The 20,521-nt window shown below is 39.5% G+C and overlaps 2 protein-coding genes and 1 non-coding gene across 5 annotated transcripts; 1 reads left to right on the forward strand and 2 right to left on the reverse strand.

Moving 5' to 3' along the window:
- Positions 1–208: 208 nt before the first annotated feature.
- On the reverse strand, positions 209–10,047 carry arpin (actin related protein 2/3 complex inhibitor). The gene is made up of 6 exons (XM_085780115.1): positions 9,818–10,047; positions 9,099–9,174; positions 8,324–8,456; positions 4,828–5,034; positions 3,327–3,490; positions 209–857 (listed from the first exon to the last, which is right to left on the reverse strand). Exons 1-6 carry the CDS (start codon positions 9,907–9,909, stop codon positions 849–851), a joined length of 681 nt encoding a protein of 226 aa, XP_085636241.1. The 5' UTR covers positions 9,910–10,047; the 3' UTR covers positions 209–848.
- Positions 3,639–3,710, forward strand: trnap-cgg (transfer RNA proline (anticodon CGG)). The gene has a single exon. It is a non-coding gene; the product is annotated as a tRNA-Pro (tRNA).
- Positions 10,048–11,416: 1,369 nt separating the features above from the next.
- On the reverse strand, positions 11,417–19,930 carry fam169b (family with sequence similarity 169 member B). 3 transcript variants are annotated; one of them, XM_085780117.1, is made up of 9 exons: positions 19,804–19,930; positions 18,185–18,346; positions 18,002–18,104; positions 17,305–17,390; positions 16,732–16,894; positions 15,608–15,790; positions 14,873–14,998; positions 14,496–14,544; positions 11,417–11,670 (listed from the first exon to the last, which is right to left on the reverse strand). In XM_085780117.1, exons 2-8 carry the CDS (start codon positions 18,311–18,313, stop codon positions 14,498–14,500), a joined length of 837 nt encoding a protein of 278 aa, XP_085636243.1. In that variant the 5' UTR covers positions 18,314–18,346; positions 19,804–19,930; the 3' UTR covers positions 11,417–11,670; positions 14,496–14,497. The 3 variants fall into 3 exon arrangements, with proteins under 3 accessions (XP_085636243.1, XP_085636242.1, XP_085636244.1); XM_085780116.1 differs by having other exon boundaries at positions 11,536–11,637; positions 14,476–14,544; XM_085780118.1 differs by lacking the exon at positions 11,417–11,670 and adding an exon at positions 13,170–13,189.
- Positions 19,931–20,521: the final 591 nt, after the last annotated feature.

A 20,521-nucleotide genomic window follows, 5' to 3' on the forward strand; every position in this document is an offset into this window, starting at 1 on the left:
GCTGTTGTTCCACTCTGTCTCTGCTGAGTTATAATCAGGACAAGATATACTGTATATGCAAGTCTAATTCCTGCCTCTATTTGTATTTGTTGTCAAGGGATGTCGTCCAGGGAGATTAGATAGTGACACCGAATCAGTGATCGCACCACTGAACCATCCGAAGCTTCGTTCAGACTACATCAATATTCCAGGAAACACAGCTGCGATAAATATTTACTCCTTTAATTCATTATTCCAGATGCTATTTTATCTGTAGCAGAATAAATGTCTTTTATTTGAATATTGTGAGTGGGAGCTTGCCATCGCCTTTCTTGTGAAATAATCAACATTTAATCAACATTTGCACATTTTTTTAAAGAGTTTAAATGAATAAAAAACAAATAGGAAAATACACTGAAGGTTTTTGATACGTGTCTCTCGCTGCATTTAAATCAGTCACCCACTCTCCACCAGAGAAGTCAATCCCATCTGTGTGTAGTTTACGTAACATTGCTTTATTGTTGTGGTGTGGTCCACACACCGACACAAACAAAAGGAGCTCCAGTCGTAGAAAGGTTGGGATTCAATCCAAAGTATATAAGAAGAAGGGGTGAAGCCTCAAAGACTCGGTCGCAGGGAACAGCCGGATACACGGAGGAGCTGGAGGGATCAAGTCCTGCACTGTTGAAGTGATGCAAGGTTTCAAAACCCCAAGGCCACATGTGTAAGAGGTTCAATACCCAAGTGGAAACGTGGGAGTCCGGTCCAAGGACAGAGACACAGGAACAAAGCCAAGTTGAAGTGAGTTCAACCCCGTCGAGGCTGGATGGAGGCCACGACTTCCCCCGGCTGATGGAGAGATGGTTTCCTCACTCATCCTGAGAGAGAAAGACAAGTGAGGTGAAGTGAAACATCTCTGGTTTCCCCCCTTTTGTATTAACTAACAACATCACCACCTTCATCCTGGAGTGCAGATGCAAAAAAAAAAAAAAGAAAAAACAGAATAAAATAAGCATAACGTGACTGTAGGTGCCAGACGAGCTCCTCTGAAACTGCTGATCACACGTCTCCAGAGTTTTTACCCAGAATGGTGAGAAAAAAGAAGAAAAAGAAAAACATCCAGTCAGCAGCAGCAACAGCAGCTCTGTGGATGGAAACCAGATCAGAAAACCACTCTCTGACAGTGAGGAAGGCTGAGACCGGTCTCAGCGTGAACCACCTATGATGTTATATGTTTTTGTGTCAGAGGAGTGGATGGTGAATGAAAACACTTTTCATTTTTTACTAATCAATAATCTATTTCACTTCCAGGAGCTTCTGGACACTTTTAGGGTGGAAGGTTTTCTTGCTTGCAACTCAACGCAGGATTTTAGTTTGGAAATCAATTCTTAGATCACAAAACAAAACAAAGATGTGATGGGTTTCTGTTAAAGGGATAGTTCAACATTTTGGCAAACTGACCCATTGCCATAATCCCTATAGTCATAGAAGTAGGTTTGTTGTCTTTAATTGTCGGTGCAAGCTATTTTTAGAACGGTGGAGCAGAGCCGCGAGCTGCTCAGAGCTACGCTACGGAGGCTCATGGGATTTCTTCCCTCATCAAACTCATCAAATACACAATCCAACAACTCCAAAACGCTCTGGTGGACAAGTTGTGACCTGCACATTCACCACACTATGAGATAATAACGAAATGTTACGAGATGGAGTTGTTTTAGAGGTAAATTCATGCAAAACAGCTGATGTGCGTTCCTGTCAGGGGCAGTTCTTCAGCAAGCAGTCTCTGCATTTACCTCTAAAACAACTCTGTCTGGTAACGTTCTGTTATTATCTCATAGCGTGGTGAATGTGAAGGTCACAACTTGTCCACCAGAGCGTTTTGGAGTTGTTGGATTGTGTATTTGATGAGTTTGATGAGGGAAACCAAGAAATCCATAGCGTAGCTCTGAGCAGCTCGCGGCTCTGCTCTGCCGTTCTAAAAATAGCTTGCACCGACGGATAAAGGTAACGAACCTACTGCTATGACTATAGGGATTATGGCAATGGGCCAATTTGCCAAGATGTTGAACTATCCCTTTAAACTATTGGTTAATTTATTTATTTCACCTTTATTCTTTCCCTTTCACCAACTCCAGCCCTTGCACACACATACACAAACCAACTTTCACTACCTTTAATACACTTCATATTAGAATAAAATTAAGTTTTTGTCTTGTGTTACTGTATCAATAGTTCATACTTAGTTTTATCTTCCATGCATTTATGTTGTTTCTACTGTTTCTTACCCGTTTTGTACCTGCATCAAAAAATGTAAAAACTAAAGAAAGGAAATCAATCGATACACCATGAATATCAATGAACTGAAGTAAATGACAACTTTCATTGGTCTTTATTAGCTCTATTTCATGAGTGACGTTCAATTGTGTCTTTGTATGGAGAATAAACATTGTGGAGCATCATCCTGGTGAGCAAGTCGTCTAAAACAGTAACAAAACCTCTGGGACGTGTTGAACATGTGCACTGGAAATGAAAATCAACAAACTCTGCAGCCGCCATGTCGACGCCACACGTCCAGTGTGTTCCTGGTATCATGTTTTGGCTCATCATGTCTCCGTAGGATGAACTCATGACCGACCAGCTGGTCTTTCTAAACTTTTCCTCACCACTTTCACAGAAATACACATACACATACACTGTCAGAGAAACATCCAGTGCCAATTCCTGCATTATGAGTATGACTATCCTGATGATGCATGAGGTGTTAACAGTTTGTTGTAAGTCTTCAACAAACACCCTGGACATCTGTAGTGAAGTGTTTGCTGCATGAAAACTGGAATTTATCATCCTTTCAATCTCTAAAAAAGGAAAATTTATATAGTTTTTCTTTTGACCTTGGACGGTTAAGCACTGACTAAGATTATTTAGATTTCAGCAGCTGAACATTTCTACAGAGTAGACAATAGCATTGTTATTGCTGTTATTCTGTTATTGTCTCTTTTTTATGGTTGTCGAGTGTCAATGTCTTTACATCTAGTATCACTGTCTTTACATAATTTGTCGTATGTCACTGTACGTCAAATTAACTGCCACTTTGTGGTATGTCATTGCTTTATGTTAGGCCTACTGTCTCTATTCTTCTTTTCTTTTGTGTCACTGTTGTGCTTTTATTGTCTATATTTTAATGTTATACTCCCCCTCTCCCTTGCCCCTTAGGAGGTCTTTCACCTCCTACCAGGCCATTGCCCTAATAAGAATGTATTCTTAGCAATTCTTGCCTGGTTAAATAAAGGTTTACTACTACTACTACTACTAGACAGACTGTATGTGCAGGATCTCGTTGCTCTCACCCATTCATCCTCCTCCGCTCCCTCTCCTTCTCCTCCGGTCTTCTCTGAGCCGCCGGCGTCTGATTTGTTGGCCATGATCTTGTCCGTCCACGAAGCTCCGGCCTTCTCGTCTCCAGCAAAGTTACACTTGGTCACCGTGCCGCCGTCGACCTTGGCCAGGGAGACTGAAGGCACGGAAGAAGTTAAGACGGTGAGTTTTGTGCAGGAAGCACAAGATGAAACAGAAACTGAAGAATAAGAAATAAAAAACCGAACAAACCAACAGAACAGCTGTGCAATGAACGAACCCAGAGGCTTCAAGCTATTTCATGTGGCTCGTTGGTCTAGGGGTATGATTCTCGCTTCGGGTGCGAGAGGTCCCGGGTTCAAATCCCGGACGAGCCCAAAACCACATAATTAAATGCTCTTCTAACTCAGCAGTACATGTGGAGTATGACTTTGGTTTGGACACAAACTGAGCTTTAACCTCCAGCAGGATTTATAGAACATATGAAATTAGCTCTACCTCATTGTGCACACTTACACTGACAACTGCACGTAGGTGGTGCTAAACCTCCTGTGAAGCAATAAAGTATTCTTTTGTTTTGTCGTGTTTCAATATAAAACTATTAGTTGAATGATAAAGTGATAATAATAATAAAAAACTTTATTTGTACATCACTTTTTATACAAGAAATGTCACAACAAAGAAATTACCTTCACATGAAAAGACATAAACATAAAGACATTTAAAGTAATTGATGTAAAATGAAAAACATAGGATGATAAAATAAATAAGTGAAATAATAATACATTTACATGAAAAAATAATAATATATATTTAAAGAAGAAGTGCTGATGAGTTGGTGTAACACCTGACTGAAAACAACAGATCAGGCTGGTAATAAATCAGCTGTTTTATTATGATGATACATTTCTACTTTAGCGGCCTCTTCATGCTCTCCTTGGGATTATAAAACTCCAAAATGGCTAAAAAAAAAAAAAAAAGTGTAAAAGTATAGGGTGTGAAAAGAGCAAAGCACTCCACACCACTAAGAAAAAAAAAAAAGGGTGGATTGGATATCACAGGGCTGGATGGCTCCTGTGAGGTCAGACTGTGTTCAGGCCCTGGGAGCCGACTTATGAAACTGTTAAAGAAGAGAGCAAGGGAAAAAAAAAAAAAAAAAATTCAAGTTTAATTTCACTCACTCGCTCCCCGCTGCCTCTGAGGTCACCGCCGGGACAAAGCCGGGTCGACGTGAAGAGCATGAAAACCAAACGCAGCCATTTGAGGTAGTCAAAACAAATTAAAGAGCTGCAGCTAATCCTGTGCTGCTTTTTAACTTAAGCCCGGTTCACAGCGTTCTTCCCTTTTCAGGCTTCATCTGATACGAGGACGGACGATCAGCGCTTGCTTTTTTGTTTTGTTTTGTTTTGTTTTGTTTCTGTTTCTCAAAACCAAATATGAGGAGGCGGTTAAGCCGAGAAAACAGGCCTGGTGGTAATAACACTACTGACTCACATATGAAGGGACTGTTTCCTCTGGTCTTCAGCCGGACGTCCTGCCCCGTCTCCAGCTCTGTTTTGTCCATCTCGGACTCGGGGTACCAGAAGGCCCAGGCACCGGCCGGTCTGTGCTGCTCTGTTATTTTCTCCAGCTCGGCTTTGTTCACCAGGGCCGACAGCTGATCCTGGGACAGCAGGTCGGACTCGCCCTTGGCCTCCACCTCTGTGTGGACAGAAGGAGTCAGACGTCTGAGATAATAAAGACAGACAGAGTGCAGTGGAAGGAACGTGAATGAACTCTGATGCACTATGACACTTTTTTTTTTTTTTGAATATACACTTTAAATCAGAGTGTTTTGATTGTTTGTTTTTTTACTTTCTGTTTATTTAAGTTTTCAGTTCTTTTTTTCCAACAAATATGCAAAGAAACAAAAAACAAAGAAAGAACAAAAATAAACAGAGAATAAAAGTGAACAGACAGGTTGACACAGGCCATACATTAGTCGACATCGTTCACACAGACAATGAGTTACATGTTAAAGAATATGAAGTCCAGTGAGCAGCCAAGAGCACTTTATAAAGATAGTTGTCGTGGGCCATAAGTCCAACTGGGATTTTACCCAAATACGGTGTAATAAAAGAAAGTTATTGATTGTTTTCTGATTCAGATTCCTCTGCTGCACACAGGACAGGCATTCACTCCAAAATCTATGATTGGAAAAGCATCTTAAACAGTTTATCATTCAAAGTCCTCAACAAAAACACATTGGGTACATTCAGAGCTCTGCTGTAATGTTGCTTTTGCTCGTGTTTTATCGTTTTAATATGGTTATTTAAACTTGAGTAAAGCTCTAGATAGATAAAATGTATTAATAAATAATCAAAACTCAGAAAATTGCTGTGTGAGACAAAGCGATACATCACTGTCCCTTATTGCTTGATTAGCTATACACACATCCACTAAATCCTATGAGTGACTGTGGCTGAGGAGGTACAGGTGGTGGTTCGATCCCCGGCTTCTCCAATCCACATATGAGAAAGGGCAAAATACTGAACTCAGACGTGATGTAGCATCAATGTATGATAAATGAGTAATAGAAATATGTTGGGTAAATGTAACTATTAGTGTAAAATGCTTTCAGATTAGATGTGTTTATATAACTCACCAGCTGTTACAATAATAACACTTTCTGTTTTCATCAGAAGAGTGATTCACGCTTCCAGATAAGACTTCCCGACACACTCCTTTTTTATCTTTAATGACTTTTTTGGACCATTTAATGACAGCTCCAGTGGAGACAGACAGGAAGTACTGAGTCAGTATAGTTGTGGAGTGGATCCAACGACCTCCTGCTAAAGGCTCAATACAAACTCATGGTACAGAGACAGTGAACATGTGACGCATTCAGGTCCTTAACTTAAAACAACATTATCCACTTTGCCTTTCTGTAACTGATAAATAACATCAGTGAAGTGGTTTGAGGTAAAATAGAGATGTAATGTATCCTAGATGGGCAGCACTCAGTTGTCCTACGTTCGGAGGAGACTTTAAAGGGATAGTTCAACATTTTGGCAAATTGGCCCATTGCCATAATCCCTATAGTCATAGCAGTAGGTTTGTTACCTTTACTTGTCAGTGCAAGCTATTTTTAGAACAGCGGAGCAGAGGTCATGAGCTACGGAGTTGTTTTTGAGGCAAATTCATGCAAAACCGCTGATGCACGTTCCCATCGGGGGCAGTTTTTCAGCAGCAGTCTCTGCATTTACCTCAAAAACAACTCTGTCTGGTAACGTTCTGTTTTTATCTCATAGTGTGGTGAATGTGCAGGTCACAACTTGTCCACCAGAGCGTTTTGGAGTTGTTGGATTGTGTATTTGATGAGTTTGATGAGGGAAACCAAGAAATCCCATTAGCCTCCGTAGCGTAGCTCTGAGCAGCTCGCGGCTCTGCTCCGCCGTTCTAAAAATAGCTTGCACCGACAATTAAAGGTAACGAATAGGGATTATGGCAATGGGCCAATTTGCAAACATGTTGAACTATCCCTTTAAAGTGGATCCCAAATAGAGATTCATTTAGCTATGTGCTTAAAATCGAGACAAAGAGTAGCTCAGTCTCAACATCAACCTCTCAGCTGCTTTATTCTTATTTTAACCTATTTTTGGGCCGTTTTTTGCTTTTATATTGATAGTGAAGTGAGACAGGAAACAGGTGGGATTCAAACCTGTGCCTCTACATCGGGGCTAAGCCGACTACATCCCAACCTCCTGGCTTCATGATGTGTTTTGAACCGTGTCACACACACATACACAGAAATCTGCAGCAGCGTCTTATTAGTGTGACTGCTGAAGCAGTCACACTATTGTTCTTCTGTTTGGCCATTTTCTTCCGCCTTTTTACGGTCTTCTTCTAGTCCTTCATACTTTGTGCTATTTCAACAATTCATATATCAAAATGTGCAGCTTTTTTTGAACTTTATCGGCATTACTTTTCTCTTTTTAACTATTTATACTTTTTAAAATATTTAACTTTTTCACAAAAAATCTCACATTCATCAAAGTCTCAACCTCTCTTCTTCACAACTCCACTGTAGTGTAGGGGTTAGGGTAACTGCCTGCCAATCCTAAGGTCCCTGGTTCGAATCTAAGGGAAGAACTCTTGTTATGTTATGTTGAATTCTGCTCTCCTCCCCCGCCTTCAATTGGTTACAGGTGTTTGTTATCTCCTTGATTACTCGTACCAGTTTGCAGCACATCATCACATTACAATGAATGACAACAGTTTTAAAAGCAGTGTGCTCTCTGTAGCCGAGTGGCAGAGTAAAGGTTTAGTGATCATATGGTCATGGGTTCGATTCCTGCCTCAGTCTTTTCACTTCATTGCTTGACTTTTGATTCCAATTATTCAGCTGTCATTGGACAGTCTTTGATTCCTCATAGTATAAAGCTCATTGTAACTCAGGTTCTCTGTGGCCATATGGTTAGTGCTCAGCCTGAAATTCACAGACATTTTCATTCTAAGTCATTCAAGCTTGACTCTCAAGCTTTCTTGATGTTGACAGTGTGAAGATCATCAACAGACAACAGTCTCTGCAACTGTGTGTGCACCGTGGCCTAGAGGCAGAGTGGAAGTCTACTGACCATGAGGATGTGGGTTCGATTCTGACCTTGGTCAAACATTTGTATGGTGATCACAGCTTGCACTATTTGCTAATTCTGCAACAGCGTTCAGTTGCTGTCAGCAGTCACACCATTTCCATTCTTGGAAATGCTTTTTCTAGTTTATTTTCACGTTCCTGCTGCTGCAGAACATCAGACTCTGTTTCATTCATCTGTCGTTCTTCGGCAGCTCTTCACAGATCTTCACAGATCTGTCTGTTCGCCTTAAAGGCCCTCGCATGTGTGATTTAAAGACACAGCTGCAGTTCATAAATCTCACCCCCACACACATATACACACACCACACTCCAAATAGAAACTGGGGATGGAGATGGAGACGTTTGTTTTCCACTCACTGTAGGAGGACATGAGGAAGCCGGTGTTGACCTTTTTGGTGTCACTGAAGTTTGGCTCCATCTCTTTCCCACTGGCATCGAACTTCCTCTGGTGGATGCGGCCGGGTTTTATGTACAGCACGTAGAAACGGACCTGCCAACGAGGGGAAAATGAGCAAAACAAAAACAAAGTGTGGTTTTCCGTTCGTCTGTCTGTCTGTCTGTCTGACTGTGTGTTTATGTTTAGTCTCTGCAAAAATACAAACACTGATAAGGATTTGGGAAACGCTCTCAACTTCTTGTGACAAAACGGTGGAAGAGTTTCTTTCTAAGGAGGAAAGATGATGTGAAATTGGGGAAATCCTCATTAAATGTATTATTATTTATAAGGTATTACTTTATATTTACTTTTATAATGACATGTGAACCTATAAAAGCAAACGGTTCCTTATCATCCTCAAAATCAAAAGGAAACAATATTTTATTTAATTGAAAGGACAGAAAGTGCTGTCAGTGATTCATCCATCCATTCATTTAAGTTAACCACTATTTTAACACCAAAATGTAGGTGGAGCTGAGTATTGGAAGTTAAAAAGTCCTGGATACAAGACGCAACATTGAGCAGCAACACAATAAAATCAAACAAGTGTCAAGAAATAAAACAACAATAAAAGCAACTAAAACATTCAAAATTTATTTAAAAAATAAAAAACTTACTTAAAATATTAAAATAAGGCTGCATAAATCAGCTAAAACAGGAACATCTGGATGAGTTTTAGGATTTTTCATTTTGTACCTTTTGATTGTTGACATCAGTGATTGAATGTCTGGAAACATCCAATAACTTTCCCTCCAGAAGAACTCCTGGGCCACTGTGTGAAAAATAAATAATACATTTTAAAAAAAAGATCTATCTATATCTATTTATACAATACAATACAATAAAACCTTATTGTCCACCATCGTGGAAAATACATGATCTACTTCTATTTATTGCAATGCTATAAAACAGACTCAGCTTCTAACCTAAAGGTGGTTGTTCTGTTTAATGTACTTGAACACATCATGGAGGGCGTCAGATAAACAGGAACAGTATTGTATAAATACCAAAACACTATTTACAGCTTTATTCAGATTAAGTTTTTTTTTAAGGCCGAATGCAAGAGCAACAATTATTTATTACAAATATAATGTTTAATATTATGTAACTCACTGCTAACTGCACAAAATCTCTAAGAAAGCTTAAATTTGAGGTTATTTTAGATGAGGTTTGGTTCAGTGTCCACTAAACACGGAAGATGAAGCAGCCACAGAGAGATAATGAGATTGACAGTAATCCGATTATCTGATAATCAGATTCCCAGTCAATATGTTTCCATACTTTATCTTTAAAATCCAGGGGGCGCTGCACGGAAACCTGTTATTATCTGTCAGGACCAAACCTCGAACTACAATTTTAATTTATTTATTTAGCTATTATCTAAGTCAACAGACAGAATTGTCTCGTGCCCCTACCTTTCATACGTGGACGGAGCCCACGCGCGGTCATATTTCTCATTGTGGACAGGTTTGTTCTGTAAAGACGTGTTGTGGTAAATTCGGCTCATTATTTTATTTAAAAAACAAAAACAAAAACAGTGTTTCTCTAACTTTTCCCGTCTCCGAGATTTTTTCCCCCGTTTCCGGACTTCCTGGTCCAGTCGCAGCTGAGGTGCGCTCGGTTTCAACCAGAGCGTGCGCCGGCGGCGAGTGACAGCTGTGAGAGCGGGGCGGAGTTAGGTTCACAGAGAACTCAAAGAGGACGAGGTTAACACAATATGCCACCTATAAAAGTATATATTATTATATGTGTATGTATGTATACCTTTTTTGTAAGTTTATATCATTTATAGTTAATTGGTTTTACAAATATCAACAAAAATAGATGCATACAATAAATTAAGTTACAACATAATGTAATGTATTATGTATTATTAATTAAAATGAAATAAAATATAGGTTAATGTCAAAATGAATCATACAGACAACTGGTTAAAGCTTGTTTTCTTCAGGTAACCAGTAACTTCAATCTTTGTGCATCATCCATATTGTGTGATAAATCATTATGCTTTTATTTGACTTAACAAAACCTTTTTGCAATTCAATTCCACATGTGAAGAACAATAGAAAGCAAAATGACATGTTCTATATATCAGCCAAACAGCACATAAAGATTATGATAGAGCATTATGATAGCACACATTGTTTTATGTGGTATAACATGTTGCAACCATGAACATTCACTTTTTTTATTTCATTTATACATGTTAATTTTTATTAAAACATTTAATAAAACATATATATATATATATATATATATATATATATGTTTTATTAAATATATATATATTAAATATATATATATATATATATATATATATATATACTTGTGTATGCTTACCTTATTCATTTCTTATTGATGTTAAATTCCCACTCTCTTCCCAGTCTAATAAAGTGGTCTCTGACCAGGGTACACACTGTTTATAATATTAACGCACATGTTTACAGTCTTTAGGATGGATATACTGTTTACATAACATGTAGCTACAATATAAGATCATATACATCAACATACATAGTTGTTTTGGCTGGAAATATATGTGGAATTTGTAGAATTATAAATATGCTACTACAATGTATTAAAACTCTGCATGAGGAGTATTTTGCAGCCTTAGGACAGAGTCATTCTTGCTGTTTCCCAGTTGTTTACCTCCATCACTTCCTGTTTATCCTTTTCCTGCTGCAGATACCATAGTGTGTACAGACCAGTATACTTAAACTCACATCAGCCAGTGTAATTAAAACCTCTGTTTGCTTACTGCCTGGGCCTCCCCGCGGTTTCCATTTGCAGCAATCACAACAAAACACTAAATATCACATTGAAATAGTTTATTTTTACAACAGGCAGTAGTACTTCAGTGTAAAAAGGTGTGCAAACTTTACTCCATGAACACGGGGGACAGACACATTTGGGCAGAATCCATGGTTTGACTCGTCCTTCTGAGTTGTTTTGGCAGAATCTGTGTGTTTCCTCTGCATCTGGCCTTTCTCTCTCTCGAGGCAGAGCAGGAAGATGGGGCTGCAGATGGATTCCTGCATATAAAAACATGTGAGTTTGTTGTTTGGGGACCGGTGTGAGGTCCAGAGCCCAGATCAGTGGGCTTGTGGGGATACATCCTGTTCCAATCAAGGTGTTTTTGTGTTTTGTTTCACTCTGCTGCTTAAGGAGCTTTCTCTTTGGCCCGGATCGCAGGAGTTTAATTTGTTGTGGAGAGGATCCTGTTGCCGGAGGGATGCTCACATCTTGGGCGCTCAGGTCTCGTCTGCATCTAAAAAACACATTAAACATTACGATTAAATCTTCATCATCATTCAGTGGTAATTTGACTCCATATCAACCACATCATACAGAACTGATCCATGACTTTTCCTCGGAGCTTCAACTGTGATTCACAGAAACGCCTCATGCCGAGAAAGAGACTTTTCTTTTTTTAACTTGGATGCTCGGCCTCTGATTCAGAGTTACTCTACGGGCTCTTCATTCATAATCTTTACAGGAATTGTCACAAATTGTCCCAGTTTTTGTCTCGAATGCAAAATCAATTTCCTTGTGATGACAGAGAGTTTTGCACAGAGATGGCAAAAGTACCCAGATTCTTTACTTGAGTAGAAGTAAAAGTACCTGTGTAAAAAACAACTTAAGTAAAAGTGAAAGTACTGATCCAAATATCTACTCAAGTAAAAGTAAAAAGTACAGGCTCTGAAATTTACTCAAAAGTATTATTAAAAGTAAAAAGTATTTCCATTGCACGATTCACTGCAAAGCAAATAACCACACGATAATTTATCTTGAATCCATTTCATCAATGTTATTGTTTAAACAAACATTGTTCACATAGCCTAAGTTTACCTGCCGGACACAAAATGTATCTTAATGTACTTCACTATGGTCAATCGTAGGCATTTGTATTGTGGTTTACACATCACACTTATGAACATTACGTTGTGGACCAGGATTGGCTTCTAAACTGTGGTGTCACAAATCATGCTCGTAGTCCCAATGTAATAATCTTGTGGATTGAGACACTTTAGGGGGGTTATTATTTATGGCCCTTTTCCACTAGCGCAACTCGGCTCAACACGTCTCTATTAGTTTTGTTTGTTTTTTTGTTGTTGTTTTTTTTTTGCTTTTCCACTAGAACTCAGCTCAAGTCGAACTGTAATTTTATTTTGCCGTAAATTTATTTTGCCGTGGAAACCCTAAATATATTTAAAAAAGTAACAAGCATTTTGGGGAAATGTAAGGAGTAGAAAGTACCGATATTTGCGTTAAAAATTTACTGAGTAAAAGTAAAAAGTTGTCAGAAAAATAAATACTTCTAAAAGTACAAAGTACCTGACAATTCTACTTAAGTACAGTAACGAAGTATTTGTACTTCGTTACTTGCCATCACTGGTTTTGCAATAGTGTCAAGACAACTTCTTTTTAATTAACCCAGATGTGAACCTGCACCTGCTTCTTCCAGTTATTGTTGTTGGAGCAGCTGGGGCCCAAACCAGTTTGCACTTCAAAATAAAAGTCTCCAACAAATTCATGGGTAAATTAATGCAACAATTTAATGTAGCGTGTATTATTTGTGTCACTACAATAACTCTGAGCTCTGCTAAAGGAGAATCTACGGTGGCCTTGAGAGCTCAATGCACTGCAACTTAAGAAAACACATTTACACTGTAACTTTTGTGTCCCAGAAACACTTCAGTTGTGTTGTGAGTTTTTGTTGCAGCACATGTGGGATTCTCACCTTTTGAGACGACCTTCTGCTTCACTCTTTAGGGCTGCTCTCCTCACTGATACTAGAACGACACAAGTCAAATGAGATGAGGAACACTTCATCTACTGTATGCCCCTTTCCCACCTGCCAAAAAAGTAGTTTAAACCCGCTAACTATCGGTGAGAAAGGGTCACTGACCCGCGTTGCCTTGCGCAAACGACTGAGGTTTCAGTCGGCTGGCCTCTGATTGGTTTGCAGTGCGATTATACAGGTCAACCTGCTAATTTCTACATGATGATGTATGGCACTATGTGCACTGGCGCTGACAAGACAGCGAGATAAAAGAGCTTCTCATTATCGGTGGGGAAGAGGAGGTTCAACGGCAGGTCACAGGGGCCGTGCGAGACGCCGCAGTCCACGCTGCTTCCCATTGTTTACGTCGCTAATTTTCTGTTGCACCGGACGCGCTGCAGTGAACGGCCAAACATCTTGGCAGCTGGAGATCAAATGTGGGGTTTTTTTGGCCAGTGGGAAAGGACTGTTTGCGATTGGGCCTGCGTTTAAAAGACCGGTGTCGACCTGCTAATTTTAGTGGGAAAGTGGCTTTATCATATCATATAAATTATACAATACACAAGTTCTGGAAGTCAAAGTAGAACCAGCACGAGACTTGAAAACAGTCTGCATGGTTTCTTACAGGCATCTCTGCAGCATTATACTATGCTAATGCTAGCTGCTTGGTGCCTCAGGTTTAAGTTGCATTGATATCAGCTTAAAAACCCTTCATAAAAAAACACACACAAACACCCACATATATAATTGATTCATCACTTTTCCTCGGAGCTTCAACTGTGAATGATTCACAGAAACGCCGAATGCCGAGAAAGATATTTTTATTTGTATTACTTGGATGGTCGGTCTCTGATTCAGATTTACTCTACGGGCTCTTCCTTCATAATCTTTACAGGAACTGTGACAAACTTCCCAGTTTTCTTCCCAACTGCAAAATTAATTTCCTTCTGATAACAGAGAGTTTTGCAATAGTGTCAAGACAACTTTTTTTTATTAACGCAGATGTGAACCTGCACCTGCTTCTTCTAGTTATAGAGCAGCCAAACCAGAGTGCACTTCAAAATAAAAGTCTCCAACGGATTAATACAACAACAATCTGAAGCAGCCTGTATTATTTGTATCACTACAATAACTCTGAGCTCTGCTAGAGGAAAAAAACTCAACAAGAAGAACTCATTGCACTGCATCTTAAGAAAACACATGCTAAAAGACACAAGCTTCATCAATTTGACAAGACATGCGCTGTAAAATCTCACAACACCTGTGACTTTTTTTTGTCCCCAGAAACACCTGTTGACTGAGATTCTCACCTTCAATCTGCAGCTTCTCCTGATGTCGGGCTGCTCTCCTCATTGATATCTAGAAAGACACAAGTCAAATGACTTATATTATGCAATATACAAGTTCTGGAAGTCCAACTAGAACCAGCATGAGACTTAAAAACAGTCTGCATGGTTTCTTACAAGCCTCCCTGTACCATTATGCCACGCTATGCCGATGCTAGTTGCTTGGAGGTGCAAGGTGAGAACAGGTTTAAGACTGTTACACTGATATAAGATCAAAAAACACTTCAGTTTTGTTGAATATAAATGAAAAGTGCTATTAATATCTTGACATATAAAGGTAAAAGATAAAATATATATATATATAATATACTGTATATATAAATAATATATATAATCTCTACTGAGGGGGTAGCGGCCGAGCTGGATGTTGAGCCAGATGTTTCGTCGTTGAGTCCAGCCGCCTGGAGCTTCCACCTCGTACAGACGCTCCTGATGTTCCTCATGCTGCTGCAGGAACCTCCTGCACACTGAACACAGGAAACACACACACACACACACACACAACCTGTCAACAGGTTTCTGTAGAGTAAGAAGAAGAAGAAACTTGCTATAGAAGGGAGGTTTACTTTGCCTAAAGCGAATACAAATGTGATGAAAAAATCTGTTTTGTTCAGAGCTATCTTAGAGTGGAATTCGTTGCCACTTTATATTGTGTTAACAGATTCTAAAGAGAGGTATACATTCTTGCTCAAACAGTTTCTTCTAATGTTGCAGCTGCAGTAGTTGGTATATGCTATATGATGAGGTGCCTGTTCTCTTCCCTGCCCTATGAGATTACTATTTCGGTTTTTGTATGTTTTATTGTGTTGCCTTCCCCTTGTATGTGTATATTTATTGATTCTCGATTGTATTGTACAGGTGGTGTACCGTCTCTTGTGCTATACGTATGTCTGTGTGTTGGGAATTGGGATTGTGTTAGTTGTTTTGTTCTACTTTATCCTTGATGTACCTGGAGGAATAGTGGTCAACTTTGACTGAATGTTTGGACTCCAGGGAGAATAGCCAAGCTAATGTGCTGGTGCTAATGGAGATCCAATAAATAAATAAATAAATAAATAAATAAAACTTCAGCCGACCTGCCGCCATGCCGGGTGATAACGGAGCGCTGACTCCCAGGAACTCCTCGGTGGGGAAGGAGGAGCAGAAATCCTCCAGCATGAGGAGCCCCAGGCCTCTCCTCCTCCAGCTGCTCCTCACCAGCACCGTGTCCAGAACCGGCAGCAGGTAGCAGCAGCTGCTCCAGCCGTCACACAGGCTGCCTGACACACAGGCAGCGGGACAGTTACTGTGACATGTAAAACACTTACTACCAACTTCTTTTAATTAAGACTTGTCTTGGAGTCAGACCATTCACTTCCTGATGAAGGCTCCCAAACCGAAACACATCAAAGTGCTTGTTTTTACTATGTTCTGCCCATATTTAAATAAAGGCATTTTAATTTTATTCGTCAAGATATAAAGATGCGTGCTTTGGTATTTTTTCAGTTTTTTGCCATTGATCCAGCCCTGAGCCAAAGAGCACCACCATAGCAAAAAGGCAGCACTCCTACTCTTCGGCTTTTTCCCTCCTGTTTGTTTCGTTTTATTGAACTTGTCTCAGCGAGGCGTTGATTCAACAGTAGGTTCATTCTCAGGGATGTGGTGTGTGAAGCTGTTGAGTTTCATAGCATTATACAGATGTTTTGTTATTTAGCTATTTATGGGGTGGACAAAATCACGGACACACTGGTCTGTGGAGTTCAGTACTATCAGAAAATGTGATATTTATTGCACAACTGCTGTTTTAGACTGTATCAAATTATTTTTTTCTTCACAACTTTTTCATGTGGTGGCTTCAGGACACTTGGGTCAGTACAGACGAGCAGTATGGAGGTATCTGGATGTTTCATAGTGTGTGTTTTGGACGATTCAAAAGTGAACTCTATCCGCCGCCATTATATGAAAATACGTTGCCAGCTGGACCCCCCCCCCCTGGAACTCCTAAAGCGTTTTGATGACTCTGAAAGTTCTCCAAACCCTTCCTTGGCATGATGGTCAGTAGATGATTGGTGAATTATTGATTTTGGTCTCTTTTTTTTTGTATTTTTCACTGAGATATAAACAGAGTAACACATCAGAAATGAAAACAAAACTAAAAGAGAAAGATATGGAAACAAACGACAAACATAACGATTGTCCTCCTCCTCCTCGTCCATGGTACCTCTGTGTTTGACGGTGTAGAAGCCGAGCGCCTGGCCGTCTCTCCACAGCAGCTTGCAGCTCTCCGTGCGGGGGTGCAGGGAGAACAGCGCCTCCTCCTGACGACTCTTCTCCACCACTCGACTGAGCAGGAACACGATCACCCGCTCCATCAGGGACTGCACCTGGACACAACGTGGCGACTTAGGAGAGGGAACCACCAGCACAGATGAAAACAAACACCAGCATGCACATCATGGCTCTGCTCGAAAAATAAATACAACGGTCAAACTGTATAAAAGTCGTTGTTCTGAGGCAGTTTTGATCTCAAAAGACTGATTTTTTTTTGACTTGTGGATTTAGCAACATGAAATATACTTCAAAGATAAATATTGTGAAGCATAGGTTAGTACTTTTTGTTCTGTTCCTGATCAAATACTTTAGTTCAAGGCCTTGACTTCAAAAAGTAGCCTTTTGAAAGAGCAGTACAGATGTTTCTTTGCACACTGTTCAGACCTGTGTAGGATTTCTCATCAGTTTGCCACTGTGTTGTATTGATGCTGACAGACAGTCAGATGCACCAGTGCACAGTTACCAACATCAGGCCACTTCTGGATCCGCTGGACGTCCGTAAAAGGTCGTCCACACGCCACCACTTCTGATGCAGATACAAAGCCACCACTGAAAGGTGCACACAGGAAAGCATTAGTCTCTGTACACGCACACACACACACACACTCGATTAGCATTTATGAGGAACAACATGCAGGCTAAGATCCAAAAGGACTTGATTCTTTGTGCCATGGATTTCACAAGACGTTGGAAACATTCCTTGGAGATTTTGCCCCGTGTTGACATGACTGCGTCACGTCATTCCTGCAGTTTTGTGAGCTGCACAATCTCCTGTTTCGAAAAGGTTTTCCACTGAATTCAGGGATGCACTGATGCATCATCAAGTTGCGTAAATTCTGACCTCAGTGACTCTATGAGTCTATATCTGAGGATGCAGTTTTAAACCTTTATGTTTATTTGCACGATTAAAAAAGCAACAATAAAACTGAAAACAAAATTAAATTGAAAAAAAGACATGTGCAGGTGAGGTAGAAACCCACTACAGGCTTATATTTAAACCTCACCTATAAAAGCAATTGCACAAATAACAAAACAAAGCAAACAAAAGAAACATTAATATAACTTAAATAGCATTATAGACAAAAAGAGAGAAAGAAAATGTATTTGAATCTGGGTAAAGACAGAGAATTAGTAAATAAATGCATATTTTTGTTCCAAACCTTGTGTTGGATCATCGGGAAGGTGAAGCGCCATCACTGCACCGTCAGGTTGGTCATCTTCAAAGAGCTGCAGCCACTTCACATTACTTGCTGTTATCTTCACCTGAGAAAACAGGACAGGACAGCTTTATGTTTAGGATAATAGCACATGAATTATAAACATTTTAAAAAGAGTTACGGTACCTTTGATGTCTGTGACACTTCCAACCACTCATCGTTATCGCCACATCTCGACTCCAAAGACGAGAGGTGCTTCTCAGATCCTGATGTCAGGTCACTGCCATCCACATCTGGAAGGTCGACAGGGTACATGGCCTCTCACGGGGCGGCGGCAAACAGCTGTAACTGTTCAAGGAGCAGTTGACAGATAGATTTTTGCAATGGACATCGTGCATCAACAAAGAACAACAATATCTGCACTGACTTTATAACTGGCACCATGTTTGCCAACAAATTGAAGTTTGATCTCAACACAGAAGTGCCTTTGTTTTCTGTCTCAGAAAGTCGATAAGACCTGAATGACTCTGTTCTGCAGATCTTTTTATTGAATCGGTGGCACTGAACAGAAAAATGTCCTACAAGGTATTGTGAAGGTGGAGTTTGTTGGAGGGAATTGCTTATTTAAGTTCAGTTCAGTTCAATTCAGACAACTTTGTTTATCCCGCAAGGGGCAATTCATGTGTACTAGGTTTCCCAGTGCACATTCGTTCACACATTGAGGAGGGAGGAGTCAAGAACCAGATAAAAACAAATGAGCTAAAAGCAGATAGTGTAGAAGCTGAAGCAATAAATAAAACAACAAGTCATTAAGAAGCAAGTACTGTGGAAAGCTGGGAGTATCTGTATCCTCCCACTTCCATTAGGGAAATGAACCTGGTTGAACAGGAACGATGATGATGGTGATCCTTTACTGTGGCTGAATACAACACATTTTTCATAAACCTACATACCTTAAAATGTAATGATCTTGTGGACTATAAAACTGCTCAAATGATGTATAAAGTAAATAATAATATGCTTCCAGGTGGCGTCCAGGATGTTTGAGACTTTCAGACCAGTAGATATGAAGTAAGTGGGACTTATGTGTGTACAAAAGCAAAGGTACGAACAAATGTGAAACAAAGATTTATATCAATTAAAGGAGAAAGAAATAGAAACTGTGTAACACATTTAACAGAAAAATAATATATAAAACTGAATTATAAATACCAGTGTGCTCATAAACTGCTGTATGTAGAATATGCAGGCTTTTTGTTCTGTGTTTGTTTTGTTTTGTATATTTTATACTTTGTCTATTGTACTTTGTACTATTGTTTTTACAAGATGGAAATAAACCCACTACTAAACTAAACTACTTCACTTGAGACTGACATTTGTTGCACTGCTGTTTTTATAGTGGGGCTGTGATCGGTTGTTTGTTTCCTCAAATGTATGTCTTGTTTTCTGGGGGGTTTTATACACCTACTGCAAATAAATTGACAAGTAAACTATACTTGACTGGACTTAATCATAGACAGCAGGGGAGGCATGATGTCTCTTCTGCACCCAGACCACATAAAATATTACGTCACTTTTAAAGTCTCCTCCCTCGTGCCAACACATAATAACAAGTAGCAGATGACTTATGATCTTTGGCAGGTTTGTTAGTTCCTTATTATGGCAAGATCGGCCCAGTGTGTTACCGTAACTGACGCAAATGAACTGAACATTAACCTTTTAGTCACACACACAAACACACGCGCTATGCTAACCTGGCTTTGTCACGCTAACTTTGCTAAAGATTTAACAATTAATTTACTTACTTTACAACAACAACCACAACTTGCACAAGTTTTTAACTATCCACCTCTCACATGCTGTCGATAGAGGTTGTCAGCTTCACCTCACCTGTGGTAACTAAAACTTCCCTAACTAGTTTTTCTTAGAAGCTGCAGCAGCGCCACCCTACGGTAGAAAACAGGAACTGCGTCACCGGAAAACGTAAGGTGGACTTCAAAATAAAAGCTCACTAATTTCAGGCATTCAGGTGTTTTTTCCTGAGAAAAATGTGCCAAATTAATATTTGCCCGGTCCTACTTCTTACATCTGCAAAAGAAAAATTATGTCATCGTGATTTACAATAATGAAATAAAATGTAACAAAATAATACATATTATACAATATATTTTTTGTTGTATTGTTTACTTTTAATTGAACAAGAAGTTGACCGCTCCATGTAATCTTGCGTCTATTTATTTGTCTTTGCTTTATTTCTTTTCATATATTTATTTATTCACTTATTTATTTTTTGTTTTGTTATTTATTCTATATTAGCTTTTGCATTTTTTGCCGGTTTCTCTCTTCTTTTACTCTGACAAAAAAAAAAGTACGAGCGAAACCATTACGCCATAAAAAGCGACGGACTACCACCCGACGTCATCATTTTTTTTTTATTTTTTTTTTAAATATTTTTTTGGCTTTTCATGCCTTTATTCGATAGGACAGTTGAGAGTGTGACAGGAAATGGGAGGCAGAGAGGGG

Source organism: Trachurus japonicus, chromosome 6, assembly GCF_045865225.1.
Source record: "Trachurus japonicus isolate A0001 chromosome 6, Traja_1.0".
In the NCBI taxonomy this organism is placed as follows: Eukaryota; Metazoa; Chordata; class Actinopteri; order Carangiformes; family Carangidae; genus Trachurus; species Trachurus japonicus.